The sequence below is a fragment of the Rhinolophus sinicus genome, linkage group LG12, assembly GCF_036562045.2.
Source record: "Rhinolophus sinicus isolate RSC01 linkage group LG12, ASM3656204v1, whole genome shotgun sequence".
In the NCBI taxonomy this organism is placed as follows: Eukaryota; Metazoa; Chordata; class Mammalia; order Chiroptera; family Rhinolophidae; genus Rhinolophus; species Rhinolophus sinicus.
This window is the reverse complement of record NC_133761.1, coordinates 31070136-31094576: the sequence shown is the minus strand read 5'-3', so window position 1 is coordinate 31094576 and position 24441 is coordinate 31070136. Positions and strand designations below refer to the sequence as shown.

The 24441-nt window shown below is 35.4% G+C and overlaps 1 protein-coding gene across 1 annotated transcript in view; it reads right to left on the bottom strand.

Annotated features, from left to right (window-relative positions):
* Positions 1–24441, bottom strand: part of RGS22 (regulator of G protein signaling 22) — a 173260-nt gene that overhangs the window by 73468 nt on the left and 75351 nt on the right. Inside the window, exons 11-14 of the mRNA XM_074316672.1 lie at positions 20692–20825; positions 10897–11011; positions 9321–9443; positions 8445–8546 (exon numbers count right to left, since the gene is read on the bottom strand). Of these exons, the coding sequence (XP_074172773.1) occupies positions 8445–8546; positions 9321–9443; positions 10897–11011; positions 20692–20825 (474 nt within the window). The remainder of the gene's footprint in view (positions 1–8444; positions 8547–9320; positions 9444–10896; positions 11012–20691; positions 20826–24441) is intronic.

The window sequence follows — 24441 nt, the reverse complement described above, 5'->3', positions numbered from 1 at the left end:
GTGCAAGTCAAATATAAAGGACTCATACTACATAAGATAACCCAGCAAGAAATAAGAACTCTAGGGTATCTACCTAATACATCGAAGCAAACACAGAGAGTCAGCCAGAATGGGGAAACAAAGAAACATGTCCCAAATAAAAGAACAGAAGAAACCTCCAGACGTGGAACCAAATGAAACAGAGGTAACCAACCTATCAGAGACAGAGTTCAGAAAATTGATGATAAGCATGTTTAAGAGGCTTAGAGATGACATAAAGAAGGATAGAGAAATCATACTGAACAACCAGTTAGAACTAAACACAATTACTGAAATAAAGAACTCACTTGAAGGAATTAACAGCAGGTTAGATGAAGCAGAGGATCGAATCAGCGACTTAGAAGACAAGTTAGCAGAGATGACCCAAACAGAACAACAGAAAGAAAAAAGAATAAAAAACAATGAAGATGGTTTAAGAGACCTCTGGGATAACATCAAGCGCAACAACATGCGCATCATAGGAATACCAGAAGGTGAAGAGAGGAAGCAAGGGATTGAGAACATATTTGAAGTAATAATGTCCGAAAACTTCGCTAACCTGCTGAAGGAAACCAACATACAAGCCCAGGAAGTGCAGAGAGTTCCAACCAGGATAAACCTAAACAGGTCCACACCAAGACACATTTTAGTTAAAATGGCAAAGGCTTTTAGGTTAAAGACAAAGGTTAAAGACAAAGAGAGAATCCTAAAAGCAGCAAGAGAAAGACAGAGGGTTACATACAAGGGAACTCCCATAAGACTATCAAACGACTTTTCTACAGAAACATTGAAGGCTAGGAGGGAGTGGCAGGAGATACTCAAAGTGATGGAAAACAAAGGCCTACAACCTAGATTGCTTTATCCAGCAAGGCTATCATTTAAAGTTGATGGAGAGATAAAGAGCTTCGCAGAAAAGAATAAGCTAAAGGAATTTATTACCACCAAACCAGCATTGGAAGAAATACTAAAAGGACTTCTGTAAATAGAAGAAAGATGAAAACCATCTAACTACAAATTTGAAAAATGGCAATAACTATGTACCTATCAATAATCACTTTAAATGTAAACAGATTAAATGCTCCAATCAAGAGACATAGGGTGGCTGAGTGGATAAGAAAGCAAGACCCTTGTATATGCTGTATACAAGAGACTCACCTCAGATCAAAAGACACACACAGGCTGAAAGTGAAGGGTTGGAGTAAGATATTTCATGCAAATGGCAATGAGAAAAAAGCTGGAGTTGCAATACTTATATCTGACAAATAGACTTTAAAATGAAGAACATATTAAAAGACAAAGATGGGCACTATATAATAATAAAGGGATCGATCTGACAAGAGGATACAACCCTAGTAAACATCTATGCACCCAATATAGGAGCACCTAAATATGTAAAACCGATATTGACTGACATAAAGACAGAGATCAACAGTAACACTATCATAGGAGGGGACTTCAACACACCTCTGACAACAAGGGACAGGTCTTCCAGACAGAAAATCAATATGGAAACAACGGCCTTAAGTGACACATTGGACCACTTGGATTTAATCGGTATTTTCAGAGCATTTCACCCCAAAGCTGCAGAATACACTGCACAAGCGCACATGGAACATTTTCCAAGATAGGAAAATATGTTAGGCCATATGTTAGGCCACAAAATAAGTCTTTTTTTTTATTTTATTTTATTTTATTTTATTAAATTTATTGGGGTGACAATTGTTAGTAAAATTACATCGATTTCAGGTGTACAATTCTGTATTACATCATCTATAAATCCCATTGTGTGTAAGATCTGAAACCATAAAATTCCTAGAAGAAAATATAGGAAGAAACTTCACAGACATTACCCGGAGTAAGATTTTTACTGATATATCCCCTGGGGCAAGGGAAGTAAGAGAAAAAAACAAACATGTGGGATTACATCAAACTACAAATTTTTCACAGCAAAGGAAACCATTAATAAAACAAAAAGGGATCCTACTGAATGGGAAAAGATATTTGCCAATGATATATCTGATAAGGGGTTAATATCACAAATTTATAAAAAACTCACTCAACTCAACTCCAAAAAAGCAACCCAATTAAAAAATAGGCAGAGTACATGAGAAGACATTTTTCTAAAAAGCACATACAGATGGCAAATAGACATATGAAAAAATGCTCAACCTCACTAACCATCAGAGATATGCAAATAAAAACCACAATGAGATACCACCTCACTCCAGTCAAAATGGCTATCATCAATAAATCAACAAAAAACAAATGCTGGCGCGGATGTGGAGAAAAGGGAATCCTTGTGCACTGTTGGTGGGATTGCAGATTGGTGCAGCCACTATGGGAAACAGTATGGAGGTATCTCAAAAATCTGAAAACGGAACTACCTTATGATACAGCAATTCCACTCCTAGGTATCTATCCGGAGAAATCCAAAACTCTGATTCAAAAAGCTTTATGCACTCCTATGTTTATTGCAGCACTATACACAGTAGCCAAGACATGGAAACAACCAAAATGCCCATCGGTAGATGACTGGATTAAGAAACTCTAGTACATTTATACAATGGAGTATTACGCAGCCATAAAGAAGAAAGAAATGTTACCATTTGCAACAACACGGATGGACCTAGAGAACATTATGTTAAGTGAAATAAGTCAGACAGAGAAAGACGAATACCATATTATCTCACTTATATGTGGAATCTAAAGAAAAGAATAAGTGAATGAACTGATCAGAAACAGTTTTGGAGACATAGAGGAAAAACTGAGGGTTGCTAGATGGGAGGAGGGGTGGGGATACGGGGGAAGGTGAGGGGATTAGAAAACAGTCAGTAACCACAAGATGGCCACAGGGTTTTGAAAATTAATTTGGGGAATGTAATCAATAATGTTGTAAAGATTTTGTAGGGTATCCAATGGACACTTGTGTCATTAGGGAGACCACCTCAGGGATGATGTGGATGCCTGATCACTGCATTGTACACCTGAAGCTGAAGCTGAACAATAATGAATATCAACTACATGTTTATATGTGTGTGTGTGTGTGTGTGTGTGTGTGTGTGTGTGTGTGTATACTTACAAGAAGCAGAGTAGAGCGTTAGGAATAGAGACAGTGGAAATGTAATGGCTCTGTGTGATGTCAGAGGGATAGTGGATGGGGGATGGGGGTTCACACAGTGTGAGGGATATAAATGATAAACGTCTAAGTATTACTTTGTCTTGTGCACCTGAAACTAATTTTTAAAATGTACATATACACACCTACCAAACCTAGGAAATAAAAAGGAAGCTTGCTTATCTTGGCCTGGACTCTATGTAAAAGAAAAAAAAAAAATCTCCTGAGAATTAATTATTGTAGTTTATCCATTTTGGGGGTTTGGTTTTCAAGATTATATTTGGCAACTGAGGAAACTCCAAGATAAGAAATTAGCATTTATAACGTGCACAGCAGAAGCACCAGAGATTTAAAAGCAAAAACAAAAAAACAAAACCCTCACTAAAGAGCTCAAAATTCAAAATTATAAAACACACAAGAAAAGAATGCACTATATCAGCAGAAATACTAAATAGCAGAATTAGTTTTCCTAAGAACTACAAATCATAGAATTATTGGATACTGTAGCAGCCAGACTCTAGGGTAGCTCCCATGAACACAATGTCTTCTAATAGTCATGCCCTTTCATACTCCTCTCCCCTAAGAGCGGGCATAACGTATGGCTTGTTTCTAACCAATAGAATACAGCAATAGTGATGAGATTTATGTGACTGTGTGTATGTAGTTATTAATAGATTACATAAGATGGAATGCCTACTTTACTAAGAAACTCTCCCTTGATGGTTTTGGAGAAGCAAGTTGCCATGTTGTGAGCTGCCAACATGGAGAGGGCCATATGGCACAGAGCTGAAGTGGCCTGTAGCTAACAGCCAGCAAAAAAATGAGTCCAATGGTCTGTAAGGAACTGAATGCTGCTAACAACCACATGATCATTGAAGTAGGTCCTTCCCCAGTTGAGCCCCACATGAGAAACCAGCCCTAGCCAACACCTTGATTTACAGCCTTGCAGAAGACCCAGCAAAGCTGTGCCCAGACTCATAAACCATATAAACTGTTAGATAATAAAAGTGTGTTGTTTTAAGCCACAAAGTTATGCAGGAACAGATAACTAACACATCTACACACTATATGTTTTAAATGCTTAAAGACATAAAAGAATAAATAAACATGAAAACATAAAACATAAAAAAACACCAGGAATATTTGAAAAACACAAGTAGAATGTCTAATTTTAAAAAATCATCATAATTCTTAAAATTATTTAACTCAATGGATGGGTTAAATAGCAAATTGATAAGGGGGAGGAGGTGGTAGATGAAGGTAAAGGAGATCAAATACATGGTGATGGAAGGAGAACTGACTCTGGGTGGTGAACACACAATGTGATTTATAGATGATGTATTACAGAATTGTACAGCTGAAATCTATGTAACTTTACTAACAATTTTCACCCCAATAAACTTTAATTTAAAAAAAATAGCAAATTGAAATTTGCTGAGGAAATAATATATGAATGAACTGGAAAACAGATAAAAGGAAGTTGACCTATTTCAATTTATAACATACAACACGGATATAAAAGATGGAAAAACTTGAGAGATTAAAAGAAATATAGAATAGATTGAAAAATACCAACATTGATCAGATAAGGAAACCAGAATGACGGAATACAGAAAAGAGAAGTAGAAAGTCTGAAAGAAATAATGACTGAGGATTTTCTAAAATTGATGAAAAACATGGTTCCTCAGATTTCTAGAAGCAACTTAGACCCAAGAAAGATAATTGTTGTAAACATATTGAAGTGAAATATAGAACATCAAAGTTAAAGAGAAGGTGATAAAAGCAAACAATGAGAAAAAGCATCCACTCTCAAAGGAGCAATAATAACAATAGAAACCAGGGGACATTAGAATAATACCTGTGAAAAGAAATTATCAACCTAGAATTCTATATTCAGCTAAATGAGCAATGAGAGAATAAAATAGATATTTTCACAAACAAAACCTGAGAGATTTTTACCAATAGTAAATCCTAATGAAAAACCTACTAAAAGATATTCTTGAAAAATTAAATCCAAAGGAAGGAATGTGATACAAAAAGCAATGGTAAGCAAGAAATTTGTGTGTGACTAAATCTACACCAGCATCGACATTATAAAAATAATAATAATAATGACTACGTGACAGGTATAAAACAAGATTTAAAATGCCATACAAAATAACATGTAAAATGGACAAGGTGTGGTAAAATTAGTGTTCTAAAATCTTGATTTGCTTGAGAGGAGGATAATGATAATGATAATGATTAATTGTACACTTTAATTTCAGGATGCATTTTTAAATTATAAGGGTGAAAACAGAAATAGAATATGTAATTTTCGAACCAGTGGAAGGAAATAAAATGTAAAACATTATTACTACCCACATTTACAAAACATAAAACTGAGGCTTATTAAACTCACTGACTTGACCAAGTTTACTCAGTTAATAACTAACATAATGTAACTTAAATTCATGTCTTTCAACTCCAAATTTTATGACTTTTTTTTTCTACGTCATATAGTCTCTGATCTAGGTGATACATTAAAATAACAATGTGTTACCCTGATATTCAATTCAATGAAGCAAAAATCTCACACTGCTATAATATCTTTGTATTAAATAGGATTTTGTGGTAAAAGTGCTGTGGATTTACCTAGAAGCAATTTTCTTATTCCTTATTTCATTCTTACCTACTTTCTCACTCATTAATTCCTATATTCTCTACACTTTTTTCTCCCAGGCTTTCATTTTTACTGTTTTTTTCTCTCTTTCTCCTTCCTATTTATTTATTTTTTATTTTTGTACACGTTTGTATGTGTGTATACATACGTGTAAACATATATAATATTTATGCATCACACATGTTTATAAATTTTTAAAAATCTCAGTGTATATGCTGTGGAAAGTGGTAAAATGCATAGTTTTAATTGGGCTACAGTTTGTTTGAAAGATTTCTTTCTACAGTTTGCTTGAAAAGAGAGTGGTACACAGATCTGCTTCATTCTATTACAGTGCTCTGTCACTGAATCACGTATGTAATGTCAAAAAAGCAGCAGGACTACCTATGATGAAATCTAGGTTCCAAATCTTAGCAGCAATAGATGGACCCCTGGCAAGTTGCTGCTAGAGTCAAAGACCGTTATCTCTGCACTATGGTGGTGATTCCCTTTCTCCTTGCCAAAACCATTTCAGTTGGTTTCTAACTGAAAGTCACGCAGTAAAATCTTCAGGATGTGCCCAGGACTGTAGTTCAAACTCCTAGACCACAGTCATTTCCACTGACCCTCACCCCCATCTAGTTTGCCTGCAGATATTTCTGCAATACTTCTTGAGGTAATAAAACTTCAAGGTATGTAATCTGCCTACTGGAATACAGAAAAGCATGTAAGCCTTTTGGAATCAACTCTTGTCTCCTATTATATAGCTTGTCAGATGTATTAAAATAATATAAAATCAAGTTCATAACAACTTTAAAACATTGGCAGCTGATTATATTCTGCCACTGGCATAATCAATCCAAACATCTATATTGTAAATGTACCCTTGAAGGAAGCCATATAGGGTTTCTATTATAAAGAAATGAGTGGTATTTCATACTGTAAAATAAATCTATAGGATTATGGTATTAGAGGCAATTCTTATATCAGGAGGCACAGAAACCTTTAATAATTAAAACTGAAACTAATTTAGAAAATTGTTCCATTAACCAAAAAAATGCAATAAAGTAACCTTAGATATAAAAGGCAAACAAGTAAAAAAGAAAAAAAAATCACATGATTTGCTCAGTTTATTTCCCCCTATTCACCTAAAAGCAAATTGTTCCATTGCTCCCCTCCACCCACCCTGCTTTGACTCGCCGAAAGATAACCTAGGAAAGAATAAAAAGCTAATGGCCTTAATCCCAAAACAGAATAATTCACTCAAAATGACCAGAATTTGAACATATTCTGCTTCACAATCATTTATAGCTGGTTGAATAATACCATTACTAAGAATTAATAAGTCTACCAAGCTCAAACACAATTTCTGCTTTTACAAGTACATGGAAATATGGTGATTACAACAACAACAAAAAACCCACTTAATTGAGCAGCTGAAGATTTTTGGAGGAGTACGCTTTGTAGTAGTGAAAACATAATAAAAATAACAGATGGTACTTCTGCAGACAGGGGCAATAGGTTAGGAGGAGAGGGATAAATAGAGAATTATACGTAAAGGATTAACAAGCAGAAGAGCCAACTGTGTGGTCTCAGAAAATGGTGCTGGCAGATTAGAGATATAATTGCATGAGTTCATGGAACCAGATCTAGGTCATGCAGGAGCTGAAGTCCTTATTCTCACGGTAAAAAGTACAAAGCTCTGTCAACTGATTTACAAAGCATAGTTATTAATGCCAGAGTCAGGGTAGTGGAAGTAACAACAAACATCCAGCAATACTCTCTGATGTCCTGAATAAGATTATAGCAAGGTAATAAATAATATGACAAGGCTAAACTCCTCAGCATTGTTCAGGGAGAGGTCCTCTGGAATGGAGTTATTTCAGATTTTAAGAACCACTTAAGTGGTCAACAGAGAAGTGATTAGCAGTTTTCTGGGCTTGATGACCTCTCTCCATAAAAGAGCAGAACAGCCTAAGAATGAAAAACTGAAAAGATAAGTCAGCTTGAATCATAATTCTATTCTGTTTCCTTCTCCAACAAAAAGCTGGCCACCCTCTCAGTCCTCCTCTATTTTTCTTCTTCCTCCTCTATTTTGCTTCAGGGAGGTCTTGAGATAGTCTTTTCTCCACCTCTGAGTATCTGTCTTCTATCATGCGTAGCACAGAAGCCCAGGCGACAGCACAGGGCCTACACCACACAGACTCAGTCAACATTCTGTCCTGCCCTTGAGACAGGTCAACAGCTTAAATATATCTAACAGTTGTTTCTGCAGGAAGCTCAGAGAACAGCTTTGGTAAGTGCCTCTCCCCCCAATCACTTCAATCATTTATTACAAGTCCTCTCTCAGGGTTATCTTTTAAATCATTCACAACCAAACCAAAAAGGAATAAATTGGGGGGAAAAAAAGAGGGGATGTCTTTTATTGGAACAACAAGTAATTGGCAGCAAAGAGAAAATAAAGCGAACTAAATAAAATAGGTAAAACCAAGAACCCACAAATCAGATTATAACACAATATTCTGTATTTAAATAAAGTAATCCCATGGCAACAATTTAACTGTTGCCTTTTGGCCTGCACTCCCAGATTTCTCTTGTTTGGGGCTGGACACAGCTTTTCATTTCTCTGTGTACTCAGAGCTTCACAGCGATACAGCATTATTTACTACTTACTTGGGCTTGCTTGCATACTTTAAAAGGGTGAAGTGTTTCTTGGTAGAAAAGCTGATGATAAGCCTGTAGGTCAAACCAAAAGTACACACAGTTCCTCCACAACTGCAGATGGGAAAAGTACATAAATTATTACCACCCAATTATTAAAGCTCTACAAAGCTCTAATTTCAAATATAAGTCATTGTTTAGCTCTTTGGTGTTACCATAAATCAGGTTCAATTTAAGATGTTTTTATTTTCTATCACAAACTGGCAACATACAAAATATTTATTGGTATTGTCACTAGAACAATATATATTTGCAGGTATGTTTCTCACATAATTGTTCATTAAAATAAGTGTTCTAGTTAAGAATTAATGTAATTACATATTTCTGGCATGAAAAGTATTTTGATATATATGGGCAAATCATACCAAACACTACTCTTCATTTGAACCAGAGAAATACTTTTCATTTTAGCAAAATGAAGACTGTGATTTTTAAAAAAAACCTGTAAATAAGTTTGCTACTACCCATTATAATTTGTAATTGTTACAATTATTAAAAATAAAAATGAAACGATTGATAAAATCAACTCTGAATTGAATATATATTACATTGAAACAAGTTATATGAAAATAAACTACTGTCAATAGTACAAGTCAATCCTTGTTTACCTGTATTTTACTTTTCTTTTTAATTTTAGCATGATAGTGAACCAAAGAAAATGATAATTAAGATGTTTAAACTTTTACTAAATATTTACTATGAAATTTCTTACCAGCGATGGGAATTTTAACATCAAATATAATTATTTGAGCATTGAATTATTTCAATCACTTGTATTTTAAAATGAAGTAAAGGTACAAAATTAGATTTTAAATTATTATTTTCTACCTTGTTCCCTGAATGCTCACAGAATTTAGTAAAGAAGAATCCAGCTCTATTTTCTACATACAAAGATTGCAACAAATTTTCCATGTCAAATCCTCCCAAGGCACCATCCGCCATGGTTTTAACCTAGATATCAAAAGAGAGGTCCATTATCCACCGAGAAACACTGTAATTTTTTATGGCATTATTCAACAGGGTTTCATAAATTCTGACAGGCTGTCATTTCCCGACTGGACTATTTTATTTTTGTACCAATGTTCAATGTACAAAATGTACAATGAAGTATGTTTGCATCTGACTGTCACGTAAGGTTCATTTTTAGAGCCAACTATAGCAGCAGAGTTCATTCTATTATAAACCAATCTGATTTCATACTTAACGTTAAAATGACTTCCCAACCTCAACTATTTTCTTGTTTCAGGCACAGTGACACCATTTTAGGAGTCTTCCAGTCTCTGTTGGTGGCCTCTTTCCTACATATTTACTGTTATTTTAGCCTTGAGGTGCTGCTATAATATTTACAAGAGAGTTATAAAAAGAACTATCTTCAAGGCCTCTCAATGCTGCTCATTAACGGTCTTTGCAGCAGAGTTGGGGGTGGTGGGGTGTCCCTCTTGGACAGTCTTAGCGCATACAGGTCATGGCCTTTAGAGTGTAAATGACAATATAAGTTCTCATAAAACTTTGCTATTTATGGGCTTCTCTGCCAGCAATGCTGGCAATCCTAACACCATCCTTGAAACACAGAAAGCTGGTTATTTCTCCAAGAGCAAGAGTAACTCTAGAATACAGAAAGGCATCTACTATTCACATGAACTCTTTGCTATTTGTTGTGTGGAACTCAAACTTCTTTGTAATCTTAAGATAACTGTGACATGAATAATTTAGGGTTTAATTAAGTAAGGTTATTGCTCTCCCTGTTATCGTGTCTCTCTGCCTTTCTCTTTATCCCTTTACTAAACAAATTCTGAAGTGAGAATTTAATGTTTTTATGATTCCAAAACTAAAATATCATTATTTTGGTAGGAAAAAAAATCCTAATTAGAAGAAAAGGAAAACTGTTTGCTTAGAATTAAGTTAATAGTCATACAAATATCGAAGTGTTTAGACTATATCAGAACTACCAAGGTTATTACCTGAAGTGTAACCCTTAGGGAATGTGAAATTCTCATCTAGAACTGGTGTACTAAATCCACATTGTCAAGATAGCCACACTATGGAAACACTCTGCTTTACAAAAATTCTAAGCTTCTAAAATATAATATCAAATATTATTTTTTATCAAGTGTTAAAAACTTAATAAAAATTCTAGAGGGTCTTATTTTATGTCTGAAGTGTCCTCATACCAAAACCAGAACACAGCTGTTTTTAAAAACAGTATCAATGGAATATATAGCAACATGGTACTATAAAAGGAAACACAGAGGAAATTTTTGTGTAAAATAATTTTGCAAGGAAAAAAATAAAATGTGTTGTTTAGAAAAAAAAATTAGGGTAAATCAATAAAAGTTCTCTAAAAATCAAAGGACATTGATCAGTTAAATGAGGAATCAGATTAATCAGTCCTCAAAATACTTACCAAAGGTTCTTCTGTATAAGTATATCTTCTATCCAGCTGTGGCTTCAGACATTCAGAAATGTCAGTAAAAGATGTTAAACGAATAACTTTGCTGCTGTCAGACATGTACCTTGACCTAAATTATAGGGATGAGAACTAATTGATCAACAAACAAATTTTGAGCACTTTTGGTATACATGGCTCAAAATCTCAGGAGTGATCCCTAGCATTGTAAGAGAATCAGAAAAAAAAAAAAAAAAAAAAAAAAGCATCAGCTATAGGCCTCAAGAAGTAGTTGAGAGAATGAAGTATAGTCATACAGAAAGACAATTCTCAACAAAATACCTCCTGGTTGAATGAATTTGAGAATATATTATAGATGCTAGATGATGGGGATGCATAATAAATATTATGGGAGTTTAAGAATAAGAAATCCCTTCAAACTATTCTAGTAATTAAAGAAATGAGATTTTTTTCCCCCTAAAAAATGGTTAGGAGATATAGTGTGAGTGTGAGTGTGTGTGTGTGTGTGTGTGTGTGTGTGTGTGTGTGGTGTGTTTATAGGGGTTCTTTACATGGGGAGAATAATGACCAATATATGAAGGTAGGCTTAGGGCAAGAGGATACTAACAGTTAAGTGAACACCATATACTACATACCAAACATTATGCTGAATATAATTCATATTATATTTAATTCTCAGAAAACAGACTTATATGTGGTAGTTTGAGGTGAAATAATAGAAGACTTTGAAGTTAGACTAATGACTGGACATTACCTTTATATATATTTATTTTAATTAAAGTTAATTGGGGTGACTATTGTTAGCAAAGTTACATAGGTTTCAGGTATACAGTTCTGTAATACAGCATCTATATATCACATTGTGTGTTAAACACCCAGAGTCAGTTCTCCTTCCATCACCATATATTTTATCCCTTTCATATTTTCTTATCCAGCTCCCTCACCCACACCCACTGCAATTATTCTAAACCTTAATTTCCAGCTTCATAAAACATACCTGTTCCACCTCACCAAATCTATCTCCATTCCATTCTACGAGCAAATTACTTTGCAGGTTCTTCTCAAACAAAATGTATGTACAGCATGCTTCAGTTTCTCAGATAAAATATAGGTAAAGCATGCTTCAGTTTTTGCTACAATTACTACTTCTCCATGTAGCAGATACTATTGATTGATTAGTTAACTCAACACCCATTCCCAGTGACATGCTTCTATAACCAGCACCACAGAGAGCCTGAAAAGCTAAATATTCACTTTCAAGACTCCTTTGCACAGAGGGGTAGTCATGTAGCATAGTTGGGACTAATAATATATAAAGTGAAATTTGCTGGGGAGCTTCTTAGAAAGATTGCTTTCCTGATCAAAGGTAGAGTACTAATGGAAATTGCCCTTCATCCTTTATGATTTGAAAGCCTGATGTCAAGAACTGTAATACCATTGACTATGAAGGAATTGCCAAGAGCATTACAAAGGTTCAGGCCTTAATACTTCTGATCCAGTGAATCATTACTGGCAGTTGCCTACCTTCAGATTTCTTGTTCTGTGAGAAAAAAATAAGCCCAATATGTGTAAGCAATTGCCATTCAAGTTTTCTGTCATTTGCAATTGAAAACATTCTTAAATTATGTATCAAAAAATATATTCCTCTACACCCATCCTGATTTCCTTCCGCCTTGTTTCAGAAAGAAGTGTCATATCCCGTGTCCAAGGTTAATGTCATTGCCTTGGTTCTTGAATCCTTCCCTGTATTCTCTTTAGAAAATACAGAGATTCTTCTTTCTCATGTATCTTCAACTTCTCCTTTTCTACTAGATCCTATTCTAAGCATATCAACAAGCTCAAGTCTCCTCTGCCTTAAAAATACCCTTCCCTAAAGCAGAAAATCATCAAATCACAAAGGTAGAGAGCAAGACAAGAAGGAAGGAACAAAGGAATTACAAAACAGTAAGAAAAAATTTAATAAAATAGCAATAAGTCCATAGCTATCAACAGTTACTTTAAGTGTAAATGGATGGAATTCTCTAATCAAAAGACATGGGCTAGATAAATGAATGGAAAAAAAAAAAACAAGACCCATCTATATGCAGCCTACAAGAGACTCACTTCAGATGTAAGAACATACATAGACTGTGAAAAACATATTACATACAAATGGAAACCAAAAGAAACCTGGGGGAGTTATACTTGTATCAAATAATGTAGGTTTTAAGACAAAGACTGTAATAAGAGACAAAGAAGGTCATTGCTTAATGATAGAGGGGTCAATCGAACAAGAGGATATAACATTTGTAATATTTATGCACCTGATATAGAAGCATCTAAATATATAAAGTAAATATTAACATATCTAAAGGGAGAAATAGAAAACAATACAATAATAGTAAGGAACTTTCATATCCCATTTTTATCAATAAATAGATCATCCAGACAGAAAATCAGTAAGGAAATAGAGGCCTTAAATGACATGTTGGAGCAGATAGATTTAATAGACATTTACAGAACATTCTTTCAAAAGCAACAGAATATACATTCTTCTCTAGTCTACATGGCACATTTTCTAGGATAGCTCATATGTTAGGTCACAAAGCAAGTCTTAATATATTTTAAAAGATTTTAATTAGACCAACCATCTTGTCTAACCACAACAGTATGAAACTAGAAGTCAATTAAAAGAAAACTGGAAAATTCACAAATATGTGGAGATCAAACAACATGCTACTGAACCACCAATGGGTCAAAGAAGAAATCAAAATAGAATTCAAAAAAGTATTTTCAGAGAAATAAAAATGGTAATGCAACATACCAAAATGTATGGGATGCAGCAAAAGCAGTTCTAAGAGGGAAGTTCACAGTGATAAATGCCTACTTCAAGAAATAAACAAACAAAAAATCTCAAATAAGCAACCTAACTTACACCTCAGGAAACTAGAAAAATAAAAACAAATCCCAAAATTAGTAGTAGGAGATTAATAACAAAGGGCAGAGCACAAATACATGAAATAGAGACTAAAAAGACAATAGAAAATATCAATGAAATTAAAAGCTGGTTTTTGGAAAAATAAACAAAGTGCACAAACCTTTATCTAAATCAACAAGGATAAAAGAGAGAGGACTCAAATAAAATCAGAAATGAAAGGGAAGATACAACTGATACCACAGAAATACAAAGGATCATAAGAGATTACTATGAACAATTATACACAAATTGATAAATTCCTAGACATACAGTCTACCAAGACTAAATCATGAAGAAATATGAAATTGGTGGTATATACATACAACAATCTACTATTCAGCCTTAAAAAGGAAGGGAATTCTGAAATATGCTACAATATGGATGAACACTGAGAACATTATGCAAGTGAAATAAGACAGTCACAAAAAGACAAAAAATGTATGATTCCATTACACAAGTTACTTAGACTAGTCAAAATCATAAGGAGAAAGTAAAGTAGTGGTTGTCAGGGCTGTGGAGAGAAGGAAATGGATTATTATTGTTTAATGGGTATAGAACTTCCATTTTACAGGATGGAAACAGTTCTGGTGATAGATGGTGATGATGATTATACAACATTATTAATGTATTTAGTACCTCTAAACTTTACAGTTAAAAAAATTAAGATGGACATATCCGAGATGGTGAAGTAGATAAACACTGTGCTTGCCTCCCCATATAAACACGTTAAAGTTACAACTAAATTACAGAACAATCAATCTGAAAAACCATCTGAAGTCTAGCTGAACATAAGTTTTATAACTAACAATATAAAGAAGAAGCCACGTCAAGACTTGCAGGAGGGGTAGAGATGTGGTACGGGTTAGCCCCAAATTTCTATGTGGTTGTTGAGAATTGGGATATCTTGCCCATGGACATCCCCACCCAAGAGGAGCAAAGGACCCCAGGCCCACACCGGGCTCCCCAGTCCAGAGTACTGATGGCAGGAAGAGGAGCCCCCACAACATCTGGCTGTGAAAAACAGTGGGGATTCCAGCCATCAGGGTGAGAGGGAAGGCTGTGGGAAACCCAGACATCCTCATAAAGGGCTGGTGCACAGACTCATTTGCTTGTAGCCTCTCACCCTGGGCTCCAGCAGAGGAATAGTGACTAGGGGACATCAGAGACATACAGTGAGAGACTGAGTTGTGTGGCTTCAGAGAGAGAATTGGAGGGACAGTTACCATTTTTCCCTGTGTGGTCCTTCTCCCATGCAGCCAGTAGGTGGGCATCATCTTTCCTGTGTTGAGCCCTCCCCCCATGCCCATGGCCAAATCTGAATTTGAATTGGTCTGGTGAGCTCCACTCACTCCACCCTGGTGATTTCTTCAGACCCCACTTCACCCAACTTATATACTCCAAGAGGCTTTATCAGTGGCTAAACCTTACAGGAGCTGGCAGGTGGCAGCAGGTCTCAGAGTGTCCTGGCTTTTTGCAAAGCTATGCCTGACCCAGCACTGGTGGCAGCCATCTTTGGTTCACAGCATGGTCTCTGCCATGTGCCTAAAGGTTTAGCACAGGCAGCGACCAACTATGGATCGCTTGGTAGTTCCTACCAAGTAGTCCTAAGCCAGTCACAGGCAAGGCTGACCTGTGCCTGTACCAGAGCTCCTCCCAAGAGGCCCCAGAATGAACATACTTGCAGGTTAGCTTCAGACCACAGCAGAGCACCACCCAATTAGCCCTACAAGTGGCACACCCAAAGGGTGGTCTGTCTCAACAGGCACCAGACCCACTGGGGCAAATCCTGCTCCATGGGGTAAGGCCACAAACAGCAGCCTGTAAGCTGTAAATGTGGTGAAACCTCACAGTCAGTCAACCTGAGGGTCAATCCCACCAACTGATGTGACAATAGCTATCAAGTCTCAACTATAATAGGAGGGCACACAAAACCCACACAAGGGTTGAGCACCTGGTGCAGACGACCAAAGAAACTGTGCAACTGGGCACCTCAGGGCACCTACTACATAAGACCACTCGGCCAACACTGGGAGGTGAAGCAGATATACCTAATACATAGAAACAAACACAGAGAGGCAGCCAAAATGAGGAAAGAAAAAAATACATCCCAAATGAAGGAACAGGAGAAAACTAGAAAAAGAACTAAATAAAACGGAGGCAAGCAACCTACCAAATACAGTGTTCAAAACAATGGTTATAAGACTGCTCAAGAATATAAAGAGAACTTCAACAAAGAGATAGCAAGCATAAATAGGGACATAGAAAATCATGGAAAAGAACCAGTCAGAAATGAAAAATACAATAACTGAAATGGAGGAATCACCAGCAGATTAGATGAAGCAGAAGATTGAATCAGCAATTTGGAAGAAAAGTAGCAGAAAACACCCAATTGGAACAGCAAAAAGAATTTTTTTTTCAATGAGAATAGTTTAAGAGACCTCTGGGAAAACATCAAGTGTAACAACACTTGCATCATAGGGGGACCAGAAGGAGAAGGGAGAGGACAAAGGATTAAGAACCTATCCAAAGAAATAATGACTGAAAACTTCCTAACCCGGTGAAGGAAATGAACATACAAGCCCAGGAAGCACAGAGAGTCCCAAATAATATGAACCCAAAAAGGCCCACACCAAGACATATCATAATTAAAATGGCAAAGGTTAAAGAAGAAAGATTCCTAAAAATAGCAAGTAAAAGGCAACTAGTAACTTATAAGGAAGCTCCGATGAGATTGTCAGCTGCTGATTTCTCAACAGAAAGTTTACAGTCCAGAAGGAATTGGCAAGAAATATTCAAAGTGATGTAAAACAAAGACCTACACCAAGAGAACTCTACCCAGGAAGGCTATTATTTAAAATCTATGGCCAGATAAAGAGCTTCCCAGACAAGAAAAAGCTAAAGGAGTTGATCACCAATCCAGTATTACAAGGAATGTTAGAGGAACTTCTTTAAGTAGAAGGAGAAAAAACAAGATGAAAAATATGAAAAATAAAATGGCAATAACTACATATTTACCAACTATTATTTTAAATGTAAATGGAAAGGGATGGAAAAATTATTTCATGAAGATGGAAACAACAAAAAACCTGGTGTAGAAATACTTATGGTGTAAGTATTGCTACACCAGATAATAAAGACTTTGAAACAAAGGCTATAACAAGAGACAAAGAAGGACCCAATAATTCCACTTCTGGTATTTATCTGAAGAAACCCAAAACACTACTTTGAGGGGACATGTACATCCATATATTCATTGTAGCATTGTTTACAATGGCCAAGATTTGGAGGCAACCTGCGTGTCCATCAATGGATGAATGGACAAAGAGGAGGTGGTACATATAGACAGTGGAATAGTGCTCAGCCATGGAAGGGAATGGGTTCTTGCCATCATCTGCAATGGCATGGATGGATTTCAAGGGTTTTGTGTTGAGTGGAGTATATCAGACAGAGGAAGACAGATGCAATGAGATTTCGCTTATGTGTGGAATCTACAGAATAAAATAAACAAACAAACAAAACAGAAACAAACTTATGGATACAGAGGACATTTTGATGGCTACCAATTGGGAGGGGGACTGTGGGGATAGGTAAAAAAGCTGAAGGGAGTAAGAAGTACAAGTTAGTAGTTACAAAATAGTCATGGGCATGTAAAGTAAAGCATAGGGAGTATACTCAATAATATTGTAATAACTGTGTATAGTGCAAGATGGGTACTAGACTACTCAGGGGGATCACTTCCTAAATTATATAAATGTCTAACCAGTGCACTTACATCTGAAATTAATATAAAATAATATTAAAAGTAAACTGTAATTGAAAAGTTAAAAAGGGAGGAGGTGAAGGAGAATAAGAAGTCCAAATTTCCAGGTATAAAAAAATAAGTCATGGGGATGTAATGTACAGCATAGAGAATATAGTCAATAATATTGTGATAGGGTGGTATAATGAGATGGTCGTTGGACTTATCATGGTGACCACTTCACTTCTTTAGGTATATAAATGTTTAATAACTATAACGTACACCTGAAACTAATATAATACTGCATGTTAGCTATATTTTTTAATGAAAATCTATGAAAAAAGAGTTAAGATGGTCAGCTTCATGTTATGTGTATTTTACCACAATAAAAAAATGGGGGAAAATTCAGAAAGGTAATTTCAGCATTTGAAGTTGCTTTTCCCTGAGGTTTTGCTGATAATGAAGAGCATCTGAAAAACTAAGCATTATGTTTGACACAGTTGGGGGCCATGTCAAATTCCTCATATTTTATGTTGGCAACCCCCAGGGCTGAAGCCTAGCAGTAAGGATATACTAGAAGTAAACCAATTCTTGCCATACCTGAGCCACTTGTTTTGTCCAGAAAAATCTTTGTAATTATATTAAAATTATACTAGTTACTAGTGCTTGAGTTGTCTGGCAAAAATTAAGGAAAAAAATCCTTCCAGAAAAATATAATGTCATCCTAATTCTCAAATAAATTCTACAAACAATTTTTCAAATAGAACTTATAGCATAAAATTAGCAAATACAAGATATAAGAGCAGACAAGACAACAAGAACAAAAAATAGCTTAAAGTAGAACAATGCAGAGTCACATGAGCTTCAGATATTAAAAATATCAGACAGAAACTTTAAATAACCATGATCAAGGAGATTAAACAAAGACTGAGAATTTCAGCAGAGAACTGGAAAATATAAAACATGCATAATAGACCTAACCAAGAACCGAAGAGAAATTATATAAATAAAAAAATACAATAACTGATATTAGGAACTCAATAAATGTGAATAACAACAGATTAGACACAGCTTAACACAGAAACTGTGAACTGGAAAGTAAGTCAAAAGAAAATGGCCAGAATAGGATGGAATACAGAAGATATGGTATGAGAGGATAAACCAAGGTCTAACACACACGCAATTGGAATCCCGGAATGAGAGGAGATAAAGAGTTAGAAACAATATTAGAAGAGATAACAGCTAATAATTTTCGAAAACTGATGAAAGACATCAAAGCCACAGATTTAATAACCCAAAATTGGATACATAAAAGTAAACTCACACCTAAACATATTAGAGTAAAATTATAAAAAAATGAAATACAGTGGTAATACTAAAGCAGCTGGAGCAAAAACATATTATCTTCAGAAGAACAATTAGCCTAACAGCTAAAACAATAGTTCCACCTTATCCATGGTTTCTCTTTCTGCAGTTTCAGTTATCTGTGGTCAACTGTGTTCTGAAAATATTAAAGGGAAAATTCCAGAAATAAACAACTCATAATTTTTAAATTTTGTGCCATTCGGAGTAGTGTGATGAAATCTCTCACTGTCCCATTCTGTTCCACCTGGGACATGAATCATCCCTTTGTCCAATATATTCATGCTGTATATGCTACCCACCCATTAGTCACTTAGTAGCCATCTTGGCTATCAGATCAACTGTCCTGGTATCGCAATACTTGTGTCCAAGTAATCCTTATTTACTGATTGCTTCAAATCACAAGAATAGTAATGCTGGTGATTTGAATATATCAAAGAGAAAACATAAAGTGTTTTCTTTAAAGTGAAAAGGTGAGTATAGCAGAATAAGATATTTTGAGGGAGAGAGAGACGGAGAGAGAGAACACATTCACATAACGTTTATTACAGTAATATTGTTGTTCTATGTTATTAGTGAGTTTTTATTGTTAATCTCTTATTGTGCCTAATTCATTAATTAAGCTTTATCATGGGTATGTATGTATGGGGAAAAACATAGTGTACATAGGTTTCAGTAGTATCTGAGGTTTCAGCTATCCACTGAGGGTCTTGGAATGTATCACTCATGGATAATCAGGACTACTGTCAAAACAGAAATACTGAAAGCTAGAAGACAACAAAAAGATATCTTCAAAGTGTTGAAAGAAAATAAGTACCAATCTATAATTCAATACCCAGAAAAAATGTTTAAAATGAAAGTGACCACAACATGAATGAACCTTAAAAACATTATGCCAAATGAAAGATGCCAGACACAAAAGACCACATATTATATGGTTTCATTTATATGAAATGTCCAGAAGAGACAAATCCATAGAGACAGAAAGTAGATGAGTGCTTACGAGGGGCTGAAGGAAGGAGGAGCAGGGAGTGATTATTAATGAGATGGTGCATCTTTTAAAGGTGACAAAATGTTCTGGAATTATATAGTGGTGATGGTTGAATAACGTTGTAAACATACTAAAAATCAGTAAATTGTTTACCTGAACACGATTAAAATGGTGAATTTTATGTTATGTGAACTTTATCTCAGTAAAAAAAAAAGCAATAAAAGTGAAGTAATAAATTATTAAACAAAGAATTATTCATCAGAAGATACCACACCAAAGTTAATATCAAAGGATATTTTATCAGGCTAAAGGAAAATAATTCCATTTTCTAAAAAGAATAATAAAAAGGGTAACTTTGTGGGCCAATCTAAATGAATAAAATAATATGCTGTATTAAATAATGACAATTTTCTTGAGAGTCTTATGAGTCCTCAAGTTTGGGAAATATTGAATTACTGAATAGAGCCACATAAGAATTTGGGGAAAATATTCTCAGAGAAGTCTTTTGATTGTGTGGCCCATGAAAGGCTGGAAATCAGAGGCACTAACTCTTTAAAATTACTAATCTCAGGAGTTTTACTCCTAATTTAGAGTATGCATGGAAGTATAACCCTCTAATACTTATCACTGAAATATAAGAACTCATGCAAAAAAGTCAAGGTATTAATTTTCAATTTTTAAAAAATTCTTAAAAATATCTTACCACTGCAGAAAAGCACTTGGCACATAGAAAGCTGTACCTACCCTTTCTCAATCACATCATCCTTAGAAGAAATTGGATACAAAGCCTCACTCTTCCAATGTTTTTGAATTGCTGTTTTTACTCTAGGTGGTTTCTTGGGAGATTTAGGAGGTTGTACTAAATTGGGTTCTTCTTTCTAAAAAGTGATAAAATAATGAACAAAGTGTAAAATGAGAAAAAAAAAAAAAAAAAAAAGGACAGAATAAATCATAGCTCTACACATATACCTAAAATTTATTTTGATCACTAGAGGATTTATTTCCTTACTCTGCCACCTACTATGCTTCCCACTAGAATAAAAATGTTCTCTTTCCCAAACTTCCACTGTTATGCAACCAGAAGGCTGAAACCCTTACAACTATTTAGACTCTAAGAAAGGAAAGGCCAATGTCTTTTATTTCTTTACATGATTGTGAAAGAAGGCTCTTTCCTGTAGGAAGAACATTGCAATAACTTCTTTATTCAATAACTGAATAGGTTTTATTGCTAGTGTGTGTGTGTGTGTGTGTGTGTATGTGTGGGTGTGTGTGTGTGCATGCGTGCATGTGTGCATGGCTGGCTGGAAAATGCGGGTGGCGGGGTGGGGAAAGAAGACAAGAATGCCATTGGTCCATAATAGAGACCTATATCTTAACAAAATTGTTTCCTTCCATCTTTGGACATTTTATTTTCATGGTTATCGTTCCCATTCTTAAATGTTCTTTGTGGTAAAAGTTAACTATGTAAATCCAGAATATGAGATGCTACATGCATGAATCAAAAAAGAATAAACACTAAATGTCAAAATGGAGGACAAAAGAATTATCTGAGTATGGGATGTACATAAATGTAACATTATATAATACTTAAAAGTAAGGATTATAAAAATTATGACATGCATGGAAAAATGATGATATTAAAAGAAATAATCAGAATACAAAAGCATAAGTTCATTAAAACTAGAAATTCACAACAACCCTAAAAGAAAATAAATACGTTAGTAGGTGAGATCATAAATAGTTTGTCTCTTCAGTTTCCAAATTTACAGTAGTTTTATTATTTTTATAATTTGAAAACCAAGTGTAAACATTTCTTATATGTCAACTTCCATCAGAATGCAAAAATGTCACTGGAAAGAAATATATTTATGATATTTTATTATCCAGAACAAATAATAAAATGTTACATATGTATACTCTAGGTGCCTAACAATTACTAATGTTCTTTTAAGAATTCTATAAACAAAATTAATTACCAAGGTATGTTTTACATATAACTTCCTAGGTATCAGAGCTCATATCTGTTTTAGTAATTCAGAACACAGCATGAGATGAAGCAGCACTCAATAAATGAGTGGTACCACAGGGGGCTGAGCTTATTAAAAGTATATCATACAAAAGTAGTCAAAGTCATAGACGCAGAAAGTAAAATGGTGGTTATAAGAGGCTGAGGGGGGGAAGGGAAGTTGTTTAATGGGTATACAGTTTCAGCTCTGAAAAAAAAAATTCAGATCTGTTTCACAACAACATAAATATACTTACTTCTCAAATATACTTACGTTTGAAAATGGTTGAGATGGTAAATTTTATGTTATGGTTTTTTTTTCCACAATAAAAATAACTTTCTTAGAAAGTTTTTTAAGTGTATTATACAGAGAAAAGCCTAAATTGGAACTTTTGAGATTTCTGGTCAGGTGAAAACTAGAAGAGTAACCAGAAAGTAACTGATGGGGGAAAAAAACTAATAAAAAGACACAGGAGAATAGGGAGTGCGTGGACAAAAGAATTGTTCCAAATTGTGATTGTAATGGTAGTTACACAATATATACATTTGTCACAATTCACAGAAATGTACACTAAAATGGGTGAATTTTACAGTATTAAAAAAAATACCTTAACTTTTTAAGTGGGAAAAATAAAGAAAACAGAATTAAGTTCTACTTCTTAGAGAGCTTTCTGCCAAGGAAACACACAGTGAGATCAGAATGAGCTTTCCAACTAGAAAATATCAATGACAATATATGGTAACAATGCTCAGGAAACCAAGGAAGAAAACAGACGAGGTCATAGTCATGTTTATACCACTTTTCAAATAAGCCAAACTCTCCCCATTCCTTTTGCATTGCTCTCATTCAAGTTCTTTTCATTAACCACACCACTTACTTTTTCTTCCACTTTATCTCTCAAATGTTGTACAAATGTTATCTGTGCAAATGTTTACATATTATCAGATGACGTGCTCCCTACATTACCTCTCTAAGATGTGTATTAACTTGGTGGCTGTGTCATTAAGTCATGTGGGCTAACAGGAAAGATTAGATTTATTGGTGGAGTGGTCATACAAAAAGCCCACAGGGTGCAAAGGTCAGGAAAATGTCAAAATGATGGATAAGAAAACATTAGTGCACTTAAGTGAAAATGACTCAAAGTGTGGTCCCCAGACCAGCACCAAGGTCATCACCTGGGAGGAAGTTTATTAGAAATGCAAATCCTTGGGTCCCACCCCAGACTTACTGAAACTTGATCTCCAGGTGGAGCCTAGGAATCTCTGTTTTTAAAGCTCTTCAGTGACTATACTGTATGTTACACAAATCAACTAGGAATCTTATTAAAATGTAGGTTCTAAAATGTAGGTTCTAATATTCAAAAAGGGTGAGAGATCTGTTCTAAGCCAACCCCTAATTTAACAAAATGACTATGACCCACTGCAAAACAATAAATCTGAATCTCTGAAGGAGGGACGAGGGCATCAGTATATTTTGAAAGCTCTGTATTTGATACTAATACATATGTATCTAGGGTTAACAAACCACTGACAAAAAAAAAAAAAAAATTGTGAAATCCCTCCAGCTTTAAAACACTACTTGTTGAAGTAAAACTAAAAACTATATTACACATCTTCATGCTTTTAAAACAAGACATCCTGAGGACTTCTGGTCAAGATCACAGAGTAAGTAAATACTGTGCTTGCTTCCTCCAATGACCACATCAAAATTATAACCAAATTATAGAACAACCACTCTTGAGAACCACCTGAAGAAGACTAGCTGAATAGAATTCCTATGACTAAGGATATAAAGGAGAAACCACATGAAGTCTTGTAGGAGAGGCAAAGACATGAAATGAGCTGGTACTATACCCATGCAGGGCAGTTAAGAATTGGGAGGAATATCTCCACTGCAGAGAACCCCACTGAGGAGTGAGAGGTCCCAAACCCACACTGGGTTCCCCAGCTCAGAGCACCAGTGCTGGAAAGAGAAGTACATACAAGAGCTGCCTGTGAAAATCAACAGACTCAGTCCAGGTGAGACGAAGGGCTTCTAAAGACCCAGGCATCCTCTAAGAGGGCCCAAGCACAGACTCACTTGCTCACATTTGCCATAACTTCAGAGAAGGGACAGCAGCTTGAAAAGTGCCAGGGACATATGGGGAGAAACTGAATTGTCTGGCTCCAAGGTGAGAGCCAGAGGGGAAGCTCTCTCCAGTACTAAAGTGTCTGTAGGCCCAGCTGTTCCTTTGTTGAGTCCTTCCCCCACCCAGCCAACAGTCAAAGGCTGAAGTGCAGGAAGGTGCCATTGTACTTTTGTTGATCCCTCCCCCAACACAGCCGGCAGGTGCAAGCAGGCACCAAATCTGATTCTCCATTAACTGGGCTAACACCACTCTCCCTCCACCATGTTAATTCTCTGAGACTCTACCCCACCCAATTCACACGACTGGCTGTAACCTCTTTCAGAGGCTAATCCACACAAGTGGCTGGCCTGGGACTATATT